Source organism: Ambystoma mexicanum, chromosome 2p (genome assembly GCF_040938575.1).
Source record: "Ambystoma mexicanum isolate Mex_15411 chromosome 2p, UKY_AmexF1_1, whole genome shotgun sequence".
Lineage (NCBI taxonomy): Eukaryota > Metazoa > Chordata > Amphibia > Caudata > Ambystomatidae > Ambystoma > Ambystoma mexicanum.
Genome location: NC_090923.1, coordinates 159,920,315 through 159,936,338, shown reverse-complemented (window position 1 = coordinate 159,936,338; position 16,024 = coordinate 159,920,315). Strand labels below are relative to the sequence as shown.

The window sequence follows — 16,024 nt, the reverse complement described above, 5'->3', positions numbered from 1 at the left end:
CTTTCTCCTGATTCAGTCGTTCTGAGGGTGGTTCTAAGGGCTGTTGTTTTAACCCCTGCGGGGACAGATTAGTGGGTGACACTTGTGCTAAAATGGGGGGATTAAGTTCTGACATCCCTGTGATATACTTAATATAGTTCATAGGTGCACTTCTCTCTGTCGAGTGTGTTGTTTAAAAATAAGGAAAAAGAAGGACATGGCAAAGGACGAGACAAAGGAGTGGGCTCCAAAGCGAAAAGGATATGTTGTGCCACAACAGTTGACCCCCCTTGACTCACCACACTCTGACTCTGACTCCATCTAGTTCTTACGCTCTTACGTTTCCAATACCCAAGAGTACGGAGCCAGGCATCCACCGAAGCCCTTAGAGCTTAAACAGCCGCAGCTGCTGCCACATCCACCGGTCCGCCAGTCCACCCGTGCTTGTAAATCTGAGCCCTCAGCACCTGAGTCCTCCACTGCATGCTGCTCGCTGCATGCACGGTTCTCACTGCTCGCTGCCTACCGCAGCCAAGTGGGTCCCTCCTCATACCACACACTTCGCACCTACTTGTTGGAGGAAAGGACCTCACAAACAACAGCCAGAGAGCCAGAGAGCATCAAGCCGTACTGTACAGAGAGACTCACAGACTCGTTTCACCTCTTCTTTGATCTCTTCCTGAGGGTAGGTAACACCCTCCTACAGGGAGTGCCGCACTACAGGCAGTTGGCCTGGGCCCAGGCATCAAAGGAGCACGCCATCGAATACAGTAGCCTCCCACCAGAGTGCTACATTTCTAAAAGCCTTTGATCCTAGTGAGAAGGGAAGCATGCGTGGTTAGTGTATTTTATTTTTATTATATTTCGAGAGCGCCTTCGCCAAGGTACTTAACAAAAAAATAATTGGTATAATATTCACATATGATGAAACCAGTCAAGTTGTAAGTCAAGTAACCAAATGAATAGTTACAAGACATAAATCCAGCCAACCCCAACCAACAATATTTGGTATCAGGTAATAATGTTGCTATGAAAAAAGGCGTCAGGTTGGTGACTTTTTAGAAAAAATGCATTAATGATGCACGCTCCAGGCTATCAAACACTTTTCCCAAATATTCTAGGACTGGAGGTAATGATATATAATTATACCCCTCCTAGAATATTTGGGGAAAGAATATTGGTAGCCAGGAAAAAGTCTTGACGACTGACAACTTTTTCACAGCTACATTATTACATGGAACCTAATATTATTTCAGCAAAATTAAGAGCTTTAAAAGTCCAACGATAGGGTCTCCCCATCAGAGCAAGTCCAGGGCTAGCAACCAAAGTTTTGTCCAATGAAGACACAATGACAACATCCGACACGAGGAGAGACACCAAAAGCGACCAACAAAAGACTATCACAAGAGCTGCCAGACTCCATGCAGAAACACTGAATACACCAGCACTACAGGCAATAGAGGCCATCGACAGCTCCCAACAGCCCCAATCCTTTCATGCATTGCCCCAGCCTCCACCAGTGGGCTGTCCAAAACAAGGCAATGGCAGTGACAGTAGCGGCACAAGGGCACCAGGCAAGCCACCCATTGCCCTCCCATCTGCCAACCACGCAGGCAGTGTAAAACAGTACAAGACCAGGAACAGGCAGCAGCAACCCCTAGCTCCACCGCTTGGCCCGTTGGCCTACGTCCATGTCCACGTCTCACACATGCCGCCCCCTCAGACTGCAATGCCTCAGAACCTCCCAGGCAGCAGCTCCTGGCCTCATCAAGCTGGTATCGAAGCAGCACCAAACCGCTGGCCACAGCCATTGCAGCAACACTTGCAGCCACCGCCATGATGGAGTGGGTGTGTGCAAGTCTGAAGATTGTGTAGACAGCAGATCTCTGTACAGTGGAGGAAGACTTCTACCATCTTGTTTATCTCTACCTCTCTCTCTCTCATGCCTGTCCTCTCCACTTCTTCTAGAGCAAAGTACTTGTGTATCATGTCAGAAGGACAGAAGGACAACGTCCACTTCTTTAAAGAACAGGGGTTGGACCACTAAGGCAGTCTAGCTTTAGTAGAATCACTGGTGGACCTTTAGCTCCCACCACTTCTCTAAATCATCTTTTGTACTCCCAACCCTTGAAGTAGATTTTGTTTGGATGCTACTGGGGGAGCAGTCCTTTCCAGAGTCCTCAGGTTGTGTGGTGGAGGCAGATGTTTCAAGACAGAGGTGAGCTCTGTCCCTAACCATCCCCATGGACCATTGGGGGTTAACCTGATGCTGGAACTAGACCTGCCTCTCTGTCAGCCACAGCTGTACAGGGCTGCACTGTGTTGAAGGACCACAGCAGTTGTGTGCCAGCCTACCCCGTGTTTGGAAGCCAGAGAAAAAGGACTAATCTTGTCCCTAAACCCGGACTCAAGAAATCTGGTTCGGCTCTGCTGGACCACAAACAAATGCAAAAAGTTACTATTGACTGCTAATTGCTTCCCTTGGTCCATGTCTGGGCTCTAGAGACTGGTTAGGTCACTTTAATTCATGTTCCCCCCAAGAGCATCTCCTATCTGAACATTGTGGGTTTTATTTGCCTTTCTCCCACTGTCTCATTACCCAAAGTACTGTAGCTGCTACTTGGCATATTCTGAGTTCTTTCTTCCAATTTGATTTTTTAGTATTTTCTAGTTATTTAATACTGTACATGGTGTGTTTGATTAAATTATATACATTTTTGAAGAACCTTGGTTGGACATTCCTTTTATTTTGGACTGCTATACTTCGATTTTTGGGTTGCTAATGAACCACATTCACAGCCCTCTTGAGAGCATAGCCTTCCCTCCGCCTATGTTACAACACAAGGCAAGGAGCTACATCTCTTGACGGTGACTGTTTTACCTTTATGATTGTGTTGGTTCTTGCATTGCAGAAGTGTGAGGGCTGAGTAGGCGCTTCAGCCTCTGCTCATCCGTGTATTCCTGCAGGGCAGCAGTCACAGTTTCACTCTAATATTTAATTGTATTAGAGCTGTGCCATTGGAGTCCACTATAAATGCAAATGATGGTAACTTAATCAGGGGGCATTACTGTTATCAACAACTGTGCTAAATGAGATGTGTTTATCTATTATCCCAATTACAAGTCAGCATTAGAAGAAAAAGCGTCAAGTTCTGCATCTCTTTCTGCATACGGCTGATATGCACAGAATTTGCAGACCTAGTAGCCACATCACCTAATTATAGATGCATGGCCACGGCCAAGGCTAGGCTCACTCCGAAGCAGACTGCAGTACTATTCCATCTTGGTGTGATTCATTTGTAAACATAAAATAGGTGCAATAACCAAACATTCTCCCCAGAAGGTAGTCTGACATGACACGGCAGGACAAGCACCGCTTGCATGGAGAACTAAGGGACAACACTACATGTATTTGTGTCTGGAATCCTGTGGTTAGATTAATATTTGTTACTATATTTCCTAACATGTGTTTGAGAAACTATGATGGTTACTATTAATATTATTATTTTTAGTAAGGTATTTATTGAGCGCAGTCCAAGCTCAAGGAAGCAACAAAGTGCTTTACAATAATAGTGGTAGGAACATGGTGAGGGAAGCAGAGGAACAAGGAAGTGAGGAGTTAACAAGGCAAGGGGAGGGCAGACACTTTGGGAGAAAGGGATCTACAAGCAATCAGGGTAGGAAACAGTGAGGAGCAGATCAGCAAGTGTTAGGTAGCATGCGGAGTGGAGGGTGTGTGGACCTAGGAATTAGGGAGGAGCCACTCATTATACAAGAGGGTCTCGAGCTTGCACAGTTTCTTCCAGTAATTGAAGATTTTTTTTTAAAGATGTGTTAGTGTTTTGTAAAGCACATAAACACAAACAAATCGTTTCACAGCACAGTAAAGAAGGAAAAGGAGAGAACAGGGAAGCAAAATCCAGGCCAGCAAGTGAGACAGTGCAAGGGTGGACAGTTGGCCAATGGTTGTTGAATACACAGTCACAACTTCCTAGTGAACAGATCAGCAATAACATCACATAGAAAGGTGAATGGAACAAGGGTGCGAACACAAGAATGGTCAGACCATAGAGCTGGGTTCAGTAGGAGGGGTGGGGTCCTGATGCAATTGGGGAGTGTCTCTCTTAAGAGCTGTGAATACAGGAAGCCTGCACCAGGTGCAGGTTAAGAGGAAGGAAGGGTGAGCAAACTAGCAAGAGGGAGACTGTTGATGGTGAGCTCTCAGAGCGGCTACAGGGAAAGGGAGGCCTGGAGTAGATGGTTGAGTAACCAGTTGATAAGAACATGTTGCTTTAGAGGAAAGGCTGCTTTGAGGATGTGGGTCTTCTCCACATGTTTGAACCTAGTATTCCCAAAACATTTGGCAGAACATTGCAGAATTTGTCAGGGTTGGGCGTAAAGGATCTACTCCAGCTGTTCTTTCGTTGGTATTGGTATAAGTGGCCCAGAGATATTCTCAAACTTGGATTTTAGCCATCAGCTTAGAGGTTATTTATCCACTAAATTAGCTATGTACTGAGGTCCTTCCTTAGGGAGACCGCTGTGGGAAAGACGCTGTTCGTACTCAGGTGTTATCTCTCCCCCTTTTCATCTCACCCGCGATGGTGTTTGACTGTGGAGTTCCTCAGGGCTCAGCACTTTCCCCCCTGCTTTTTAATCTTTGTATGGTGGCTCTTGCTAGGCTCATTGCTACTTTTGGTGTGCATTTCTTTATGTATGCAGACGACACGCAGACCTTTTTTGTGTAAATGCCCAAAGGGATTACCCCTCTAAGCTTTTGAGAGAGTGTCTCTCAGCTGTGCACCAGTGGATGTTAGCAAACTGGCTAAAGCTGAATGGGGAAAAAACAGAGATACTGGTTATTGGCCAGGACCTTGGTAGCTGGACCCCTGAGTTCTGGCCGGTCTGCTTGGGACCTTGCCCGAAACCCTGCACTGTGGTGAAGAGCCTCAGAATAAAGCTCATGTCCTCAGTCTCTAGAGAGGCCCGGATCTCAGCGGTATGCCAGTGCGGGTTTGCAAAGCTGAGGGTTTTGAGGAAGGTGCTTCCGTTCCGCCCTACTGAGGCTAGGTGCAAAATTGTCACGTCGGCCATCATGGGTGCTATTGATTATTCCAATGGCATTTATCTTGGCCAGCCTTAAGCACTCCTCCAACGCTGTCAGATCTTACAGAATGCAGCAGCTATGCTCGCTCTTGGCACCCCGAGACTCTCCCATTCCCACAACCTCCTCCAGTGCCTCCATTGGCTACCCGTGAGAACTCCGGTAAAATTCATGGTCCTGTGTACAGTCCATCGGGCTATTCACTCTGTGGGGGGCGAGTTTTTGCAGACTAAGCTCTCACGTTATCAGCCCATGAGAATTCTTCATTCTTCTAATCAATTCTTGTTGGATGTTCCACGTTTCCGCGGATGTTGTGCGCGAGGTAGATCTTTTTCTGTACTGGCTCCCTCTTTGTGGAACGCTCTCCCCTTTCACATTAGGAGCACTGACGTTCTGTCCATCTTTTGCAAACAGTTGAAAACTTTTCTGTTCTAAAAGGCTTTTGTTCCTCTCTCCTCTCCGGTGATGTTTTTCCCGCTAGCGCCTTGATGCCTCCAGGACTTTGTTGATTATTATAAATTCTATTACATTACATTACATTGAGTTGTATACAATATTTCACAGGAATCAGGCACAATGCTTTGAAACATGATGTGGGCATGTTTTTCAAGGCCCTGAAGCAGTCTAGCCATATGATTCTGTATTGAGCTGGGTTGAAGCATTTGTATTTGGTTAATATCTAGTTAAAGTCAGGTTCAATACTCCTTTTCTTTTAACTATGTGTAAGGCTGAATATGAGCAACCAATATCACAACAACAACAAAAAGGTCACAAGCACGTTTTTGAGCGGCCGTGCTGCAGCACAAATTATGCGCTAGTCAGCCCCCTTGCTTTCAATGATGTTCCCAATACAGTCATCATGAAAGGCTAAAACAATACAAAAGAGTGTTTGTATACCTGTTTAAGGGCTACATGTGCAAGAGGGGCAGCAGGTGTTCATACCGCTGCTGTCCCACCTTAAAAATAAATGCATGAAAGAGTCATAAATGACCCTCTTCTGCATTTCGCATCACCCGCAAAACCAGTGCAAGGCAATGTTTCTGTTTTCTGTGCATTGCAAAGTGCAACACATTTGTGAAGTCAGGATGTCCTTTGAAATGTGCATAAACACCCCCTGAGTTGCACAATTGTGTTAAGGGATTGAAAAGGGAGTGATGCCCCCCCTTCAGATGCCATTAGCGCACTTTGGAACAAGTGAATGGTGAACGGGTTATACTAGAGCATCCCACCACTTGCTCCAAACAACTTTTCAAATCACGCCGAAAAACTAATCTAGAAAGAAAGGATCCACTAAAAAGCACCATTTATGGTAGAATATGAACATTGTCATTCCTAATCACTCTCCATTTCAACTGTATGCAGTCTGTGGCTCCCACTCTCTGAGGTACTGCAAAAATGACTCTGTACTCACTTTGCACTGCAAAAATACACTTTGCACAGTTCCACGAATCAGGGTTTGTGTCAGCAGTGCAAAGTCACTTTTCAGCATTGCAAAGCCACTTTTAACTGTGGAAAAAAGTCCATGGATCGTGCCCTAAGTCTAGCAAGTCAGCTAGAGAAATGTTAACTTAGATTGTTGCTGTATTGTGACACCAGTTTTGTAATGGTTTGTAAAGATGACATCCAAACTGTGGCTGAGACAGGACCAAACTGTATTAACATAAAAATGACCACTTTTCAGCGGGCTATGCCAAAAGGGGGGTTAGAAAAGTGCCACCCCCAATAAATTAAAAACATCAAAAAAATACTCACAAAAAAAACCATCGAAATAACGACCGCTGATGAAATGACATAGAACCGTTTATCAGTCACAGTGTGGTTTTCATCCTAAAAGAGTTGTAAGACTGACATGCATTACACAGTAAAGGGACCACATGAGTTGACGGTTATGCAAGCACAAGGTTAATCTTTCAAGGGCAGATGGTCATGTTGGTTCCTCCCTATTTTCTGAAAGAGGACAGAATCACCTACACAGGAATGATAGGCCTCTTGGATTGTACTTCTCCTTTGGACCCATGCATTCATTTGGCAAGTCTCCCTTAAATCAAGATACTCTGTAAAATGTCCGCTCATGAATAACTCATTCTTCAAGGCCACTGTCTCAAATGCTTTATCTTATATGGATCATTTTCTTAGTCTGTGCATTAAGAATTGAGGGCATGCACAGTCCTCCTTCCCTTCAGCATCTGGCTGTGACATCACTGACGCCATTGGGGTCCGAAGGGCGGCCCAGTACTTTCTATCCTTGCCTCCAAATACCAAGCCTGAAAGAATTGATTCATTTATACCAGTTGGTATAAATGGTTCAATGCTGCACATATTTGAATGTTGGCATGAGTTCTGTGAACCATGAAATGTGCATCAACCTGTGTGTGCAGTTCCTTAATGATTCAGGCACACAATCTTTTTAGCACAGGTTTTGTGTAAAATAAAAATCAGTGGTCATTCTTATTTGCCCAAAACTCTCTTTGATATTTTGCAAAGTAGGCTGAAACCCTAACTGCTTTTTGTACCCCCTTTCATATTAGGCTATTTTGGTAGAGCACAATAGGAGGTGACTAGATTGTCAATACTAGAAAGATAACCTTATATCAGAAAATAATGTACACGGGTATTCTATCTTTTGATATAAATTAATTTTATTTTGTTGGCATTTATAATGCGCCTATACAGCAAATGGTGTTTAAAGGTGCAACAAAACAAAGAGCGGGTCGGGGGGACAGGGATGAAGAAAACAAAAATGGTCCTTCTAGGCCTTATGTGATTCGGGTTTTGTCCGAATGCAGTAACAAGAAGTGTGGCAGAGAGTGCAAGGGGGGGAGTGCTGGTCAGAGTGGAATGCTCTAATGCTAAGGAGGGAAATGAAGTGCAGGTCAGAGTGGCGAGTGCGTAATAGCAGGGAGGGAGGAAGGGTGAAAGGGTCCATGGGTTAGGCGAGTGCTAAGGGGAGGCCAGGTGGATATGTGCCAGGGGACTGCAGAGAGTGCAGGGGAAAAGAAGGACCACAAGCTAAGTGTGAGGAACGGGCTGGATGGGCTTGAGTGGTGCAGGCCCAGCCAGGCTAGTGCAGGGGGGGGAGTCTGGTAGGGCAAGTACAAGTAATGGGGGGTCAGAGGAGACCAAGTGCAAGGGCAGACTGGTCGTGGAGGGCTTGGTGCCCTGTATGAATCTGAAGGAACCAGGCAGCCAGTCAAAATGAGGGGTAGAGGGAATGAGGAAGAGAAAAGGATGGTCTTGAGAAGCTTCCCGGAACTTAAGGAGATCCGCCTCATGTCAGAGATGGGCAGGGAGGCCAGTCCAGAGGGAGGAACCTGTGGAGGAGAGATATCTCTGCTTGAAAAAGCGTCTGATCTGCAGAGAGTTGGAGCTAGAAGACTGAAGGGCTCTAGCATGGAAGTATTTATGGAGAGAGAGTTGGATGTAGCAGGGTTTCAGGCCCCAGAAAGCCTGATGATGCAGAGGGTCTTGAACTTGATCCTCGCTGCAATCGGGAGCCAGTGGAGAGATTTTAGGTCTAGAGAAATGCTGTCCCTGGGCTTGAGGCCAAGGATAAATCTTGCAGTCCTCCTCTGGATTAGTTGAAGGAGGTAAAACAAGGAATTAGGCAGATTGAGGAAGAGGCTGTTGCAGTAGTCCAGCCTAGAGAGGGCAACAACTCTGTAGATATTGAATTTCTAATAATTGGCTTTGTTCGGTAAGATAAGTCTAAAGATGTTATCATGACTACAGAGTACTGGAAGTGAACATGTAAAATTAAAAAAGGGCCAGTTTGCAATGTTAGCACAAATACATGTTTTAAAATACTCTAATGAGCCTAATTCACCTACCTCTTTTGAGTATGCACCATTATTGGTAAACTTCATTGTTTCTGGGGGCTCGGGTCATAGGAAGGCATTTGCCCACAGAATTTGCCCACATGCTGGCCAATTTAAAAAAAGATTCACCAAGTTGGCAAAAATTGGCTTAGGTCCCATAAAACTATGAAGCTCAAGGAAGATGCCTAGAATATGTTGCGAAAAATCTGCGATAAGAACACGCAAGAAATTTGGCAACTAATGAACTCTATGGGCACTTCGCAACAGGTACTTCAATTAATTTCTCGTCTCAGAGGAATATTGGGAGAAACATTTCTCCAATTTGTTCGACAATCCAGTCAAGAATCAAAGAGGTGGAGGTAGAATGGTCTTTTGACTATGATAAAGATGACCTTATGGCATTGATAAAAAGGGCCAGTAACTGAAGGGCCCCTGGACCAGATGGAATTACGAGCATAATGCTAAAAGAAGAACCCGATGTGTGGGTGGAATTCCCATTGGTCCTATTTGCACAGAGCTGAAGTGCATATCGCTCTCATGGAAAACATCAATTGTGCTCCCGATCTTCAAGAAGGGGGTTAGGCAGGATCCTAAAGGTTTCTGCCCTATCGCCCTTCTTGATGTGGTGGGGAAGGTGTTTACTTCTCCGCTTTTGGAGAAGCTGTCTGACTGGGTATCAAGGTCGGGGCAATTTGACCTATATCAATCAGGCTTCGTAAAAGAGGTTTGTATGAGCCTAAATGTTTTCCTATCAAATCATTTGAAGGCATGCTCCATCATGAATAAAGGAAAGACTTATTTCCCCTTCATCGATCTCGAACAAGCATTTGACTCAGTGGTCAGGGTTTTACTCTGGACCAAATTAATGAAATGGGGATGCCCATTGGGACTGGTGCAGGCCATTAGGGCTCTTTATACAGACATCTCCAAGAGGGTAAGGTTGAATGGGGCTTGCCGTTTATCATGGTCAATAGAGACTGGGCAAGGTCTGAAACAAGGATGCCCCTTGGCCCCAGCCCTTTTTAACTTATAGATTCCTGACTCGGCTGAGACATTGGGAGAGTGTAGAGTGTTCCCACCTATACTGAACAGCAGGGCATTGGGGCATCTGTTGTATGCAGACAACCTAGTCCTTCTGGACCAGACACCAATAGGCCTTCAGCACCAACTAAGGGATTTGAAATTCAATTTAGAGAACAATAAATTAAGGATCAATGTGGCAAAATCTAAGATCCTGGTTGCCCACTCAGCTGTTGGCAAAAATAGCTATAACCATTGCTTGGTCTCTCAATGAAGAGCCAATAATTAAAGTGGAGTCCTTTATTTATTTGGGTATGCTACTGAATATTAGTCAGAATGACACACCAAGGGTGGCCCAATTGAGGTCTAAAGCAAAAAATATAGCATCACAGGGCTCAAATTTGTTGAGAAAGGTTGACCATTTTCCTTTGATACCAGTGTTGAATTTGTATAGGTTGAAGGTGGTCTCCATATTTGCCGGCATTTGTTTTTCAACCCTACACCCTGTGTGGTCTGTGTTGGAGGGCCTCTTTTGGATGAGCATCTTGAAACTCCCTAGGGTGACACTGATACAGGCTGTGAAACATGAGCTAAGTCTAATCTTTCTTTACACAATGGTAATATGGAAATCCCTCTCTCTGTATCGTAAATGTATAGCCGAGCGATCCACGAGAGGCTTCAAATTGATAAAGAGTGCTCTAAATAATCGCAGTGAGCCAATACTTGAAGAATAGAGAAAATAGAGAAAACCATGTTACTCCTATGGGAAGTGATCCATTTACACAGGATGTGAAACACTAAGCTGAAGTTGAAATATATGCATCGTCTTATTCCCATACATATAATCAAAAAAGTGATGGGTCTCCCTGTGTGCGAGAGGGTATGCCCAGGCACGGGTCCCTGCAACTCACTGATGAGGCCCAACAATGCTAAAACATGTCTGGGGTTGCTTGCGTTTCCACATAGAGGGGTCCAGGCCTAACGGTTTGGGCTGGTCTTTTCCTATTGGTGGCAGTACCTGACTGAGTTGCATGAGGCTGGACCCCTTTTGCAATGGCGCAGACAGGATAAAAAAACGTGGTATGGAAGGTTGCCGAGAGCAGTGCCAGTGGTTCAGATTTATTCAACACCTTCCACCCATCAATTTTTGGGTTAATATTCCCAGACTTATGAAGTTGAGACATAAAGTGATGCACTCTTTTTTGGGGCATCTGATGAGATGCACATGTGTCTGCCGTAAAGTGATGCTCATTCCAACATCTGCATATATTAAAGTGGGCATCTGACAATTAGGCCAAGAACGTGCAAATCTAATCACATGCGCCATTAAATGCCCACTTATTTGCATCTCTTTTGCACAAAATTGTGCGCACTTTTATGCACTGGCCATGTTTTGATGTTTCCTTTGTGAATTTGACACCTGCAATGAGATGCGCAATGGCGCATGAGTATATTCTTGCCATTGCGCAACTCTTGAAGCTGCCCCTGTTTTTGAGAATCTACCCCATTACATTTTCAAATCCCAATTAACACACATAGACCACAAGAAAAAACAAAATCCAGCCTAACCCCTCAAAATGGCTCTCATTTTCCTTCTCCTAGTCTGGATCCGCCCTGCCTCGACTTCCTGCAGCCAAAGTCAACTCACAAAGTAAACAGGAAGTTGCTGGTTCTCTATTTAAAAACTAACCTAAACCTAAAAACATGCCCGAATTCAGCCAAATCCTCCCGCAATGCCCAAATACCTTACAACATTCTCGGATCTCATCCAAACTCACAAGGTAAATTCAGACATCACCAGTCTACTGCAGGGTCCAGCGGATTGACCCAAACCTGGAGATTGAGCACGCAGGGATTGCAAGTAAAAGGGATTTGGGGACATTTGTCCAGAATCAGTAGGTAGTATGGGGGTGTGCAGATGAGAAACTCAGCTCTAAACAAACAGAGGCAGGATGTTAAAAGTAATTGCAGCTCATCATGAGGCTCACCAAGAGAGACCAACACTTCAATGAGACACCATCCCAGCCTCTGTTTCTGGCATAATTGGGACTAAAAATAAAAAAATAATAGGAGGACTCCTTCCACTCCTGTGCCCCTTTAATGTATGCCTTATTGATTGAAACCCCTGACAACAGCTCTGTAGAACAAACCTAACAAGAAATATTGGCCCAATTCATGGAAAAGTGTGCCTTGAGCCCACAAAGTCCCCGCTCCTGCGAGCATAAGAATTCGTGCGTGCTCTGCGTATTCATGTGTAGTTTCCCGCAAAGTAACCCTATGCGCAATTAGCAGTCGGAACTCCCCCAAAACGCCCTCATGCAAAGAAAATCCAGCCACATACACCTACCTTTGTGGGCTCCGCAGCCGGAAATCTCATGCACCCCGGTAATACTGCGTGGGGTCTCTCGCAAAGCAGGCAGCACCCCTGTGACACTGCATGGGCTCCGCCGTCACTGTTAAAAACACCCCAACAATTTGAATATCATTTTACGAAACTCAGGTAATGGAGTTTGCACCCCACTACTCTGCATAAGCTCACCCTTAACTGCGAACGGCACCCGAACTGTATGTATCCACCCCTAAAATCCTGATCGGAACTTACCTTTGTGTGGTGATTCCTTCGCGATTGGGGCCTACTTTCATGTGGAAATGTGATCTGGATCTTTGCATACTGATTCCTCTGACATGATGTCGTGTGGTCAGATCTATGCATACGATTGTTCTTGCATGGTGCTGGGAGTACGATTTCCTCACGCAGGCCACCCCTCGATAGAGCCTTGTAATGCTTTGTTCTTCCTCATTCTGCGTGGAGAATGGGGAATATGCATGTTCCGCCCCCTATTTAGATCTCTTCGCACTCATACTTTACATGAAGCCTTGAGCAAGGGACTCGACTGCTCGCAGGGGCATGCCAGACCTGCACGAAATCCCCACAAGGTACGGAAAAGTCCTGCAAAGTTGATTCCATGAATCGACTGAGTGGCGGTCTGCTCACTGAATGGCGGCAAAGTCCCTTTTTACTGTTGCAAAAAAAATCCATGAATCCAATGTGGCCCAATGTGTTTTAGTTACCATGTTATGGCTAAGATGGCCGACTCCATCTATTGGCTGGATGCAAACTGTCTTTATCCATAGATGCAGTCTGTGGTTCGTATTCAATTACCTAAGATATCCAATGGTAGATATGAAACAAACTATTACATGTGTACATTTAACTTATCCATATGTATATGTTGTAACCAGCGCCTTGATGCCTCCGGGTTTCGAGCGCTCTATAAATGCATAAATAAATAAATAAACTATCACACTCAATCTAAATTCCTCTTTGTAACAGATGGCTTTCAAATAATATCAAGTAAAGTTGATTGGCATCACATGAATCAAACATAGTCCACTGGCCTTATGCTTGGTGCGCCAAGATGTGATTTAAGTTATGTAGTGTGTGGTCTACAAAAAATAAACATAAACAACAGCCCAGATGTTTATTTTCGCATCAGCCTCTGAAATGCTAGGATTGATGATGAAGCAAATGCGTCAATATCGCTCCCTTTTCCCTCTCTTAAGTTCATTCACCTCCTACCATCGCTGGAGCAATTGAACTACTGAATGTGAAGCGTTACAAACAACAACAAAACTAAATAAACAAAGAAAGTAAACAATCATATTATTGCATACACATGCCCATCCTGGACATGCAGCCCATGATCACCTACCCCTGGAAGGATACTAAATAAAGATGGTGCCATCAGGAAGTCCCACACAGAACTTGCCCATTTTGGTCTTGGAGTTTTTGCCTCTGGGTACAGGTGTTACAGGTGGTGCAGGTGGTGCGGCGGGCGGTTTAGTGGTTGCTGCTTTTCCAGATATCGATGCTGCACGAGGCCTCGGTGGCGGTTTGCGTTTTTCTACGTAATGGCGGAAGACCAAGGGTTTGTCGTGGCCCTTAGCTTTAGAAGCCTGCTTCTGGGTGTCTCTGAAAAACAAGCAGCATGAATTTAGGATTGACCTCAGATGATAGCACGCATTACAGAATGCATAGTATCCACCAGGATGAACATCTGTTTAATCTGGCAGATGCTGTATTTAACAAAGTAATCCCCACTGTGCCCAGGTAATTACAAAAAAGTTCTAGACCAGATGAAGGCTGGTCCAATTCTAAGCAGCATTTAGCATGCCAATACCACCATTGTTCTCCCGAATTGGGAGTAGGCCATATATGTATGGGTAGAGTAACATGCAAATACAGACTATTACGTGTTGGGATTTCTGCAGATTAAGGCCCAGCACTGGTCGTTGTTCTGCAGAACAGAACAACCGCATAGTAACCAAGACTACATTCTGCATTCTAGACAACAAGGCTCATGGTGTCAGTCCACATGGACAGTGCCCATACAGGGCAAATTAGATGTAAAGGTGTATTGCGGTTGGAGGATGTGAACAGCCTCTAAGTAGTTTCTGTACCAGACATATCCGGCTAGCACCCAGTGAAAGTAACATCCAATAAATATCATACAACATTTACATATTTTAGTTGTTAAAGACCAATCATCATATTTATTATAATTATTATTAGTTCTAGTATTAACATAAGAGAATAGTAAAGCATCATTGCCACAAGCTATTTGTAGAATTTTTTAAAAAGGTTTTTGACAACAACTAGTTGTGTAGTTTGTCTGAATAACAATTCCACAAATGTTTTGATAAAAGCTAAGGTCGGTGGTTCATTGATTCAAATTGAATGTATTCTGGATTTGAACCATTGTAGCTGCCATTTAATAGCAGTATCCGATCCATAAAGGAGATTTACAAATATTTCTAATTTATATGGCGTTCACAAAAACTTAATTGTATCTTGCCACTTGTCCCACTCTTCCATTTGACTATAAAATAACATCACAATTTGCACGAATAACAAACAATCTCATCAGATGTCCCGTATATATCTATGTATGAATGTGCTGGTCTGGTGTGTGAGAAACCTGAGGGTATTCTCCCAGATCGACCTCAAGAATCCCTTATTCAGGTGGCTAGGGAAGGGCTGGCCCTCTCAGGTTCCAACTCTGGGGGTGGACGAGCGAGGAAGGATTACCTGGGTAGGGGAGCCCGGGCGGGGTTGTAATTCTGGGAAATGCCCCAGGTGAGACGCGGTATATTACTGAGGAAGAAGAAGAGGAGGATGTGATCCCTGAGATCTTTGTAGGATACTTCAATTACAAAACCCATCCTCCAATGAATCTCCTTTATCTGAAGCCAATAACCCATCCGTCTGCCGTGTACCCTTTAAGAACCCAAACCCTGGTGCCGTGGGAAACTACATCTCCCAGAATCCCTGTCTTTCTGTTACGTGCCCGACTACTCCCGATCTTTCTTTTCCATGTCCCTCTGATGATTCTTTTTCAAACACCCAGTCTATCAAAACCAGGCACTACCATTCCCACAAAAACCCCTGTCCATCTCACAATAATAATCTTGGTCATTCCTGTCTGTTTCACACACCCTACCAATCTTCCCTTTCTAAGGTCAACAACCCTCCTAATAGGAGGGTTGTAATTCCCTATAACACCTCTTCCCCATCCTACCCCGTAGGATATTCTGAAACGTCAACACCCCCACCACCCTTTTCCGACACAAACACTTTTACACACCAATGACAAAAGACTAACATGAAACCTGTTTTCCTGACATATCCTGACACAACAGTCAGGCAAAGGCAGGAAATTGACCAAAGTCATACACACCTGACAGCTCTTTCCTTTCCCCACAGGGATAAAAGGTGGAGCAAGAAAGCCCAGTTGGAGAAAGGCAGACTGCACAACGAGACAGCTATCCAGACCCGGCAGTTCAAGAGAAGGAGAAAGGTAACAAAATCGAGAGGCTGATGAGGAGAGACATGACCTTGCCCTTTTTGACAAAACCCTGCAAACCCTCTGCTGAAAGAAACTTAAGATTGAGGACAATTTCCAAAGTGTGCTGCAACAGATGTCAACGGTACACAGAGTGTATCGACGCTGATAAGCTGGCGCGAGGGAGACTATGCTTCCGGGGTACTGGCTTTACTCCAGTAAAGAGGAACGCTAAGCAGTTCATCATAGCCAGTGAGTCGAGG

At 44.7% G+C, this 16,024-nt stretch overlaps 1 protein-coding gene across 1 annotated transcript in view; it reads right to left on the bottom strand.

Annotated features, from left to right (window-relative positions):
- The window catches only part of C2PH3orf20 (chromosome 2p C3orf20 homolog), a 746,030-nt gene that overhangs the window by 539,552 nt on the left and 190,454 nt on the right, over nucleotides 1–16,024 (bottom strand). Inside the window, exon 7 of the mRNA XM_069643014.1 lies at nucleotides 13,646–13,891. Coding sequence (XP_069499115.1) covers nucleotides 13,646–13,891 — 246 coding nt within the window. The remainder of the gene's footprint in view (nucleotides 1–13,645; nucleotides 13,892–16,024) is intronic.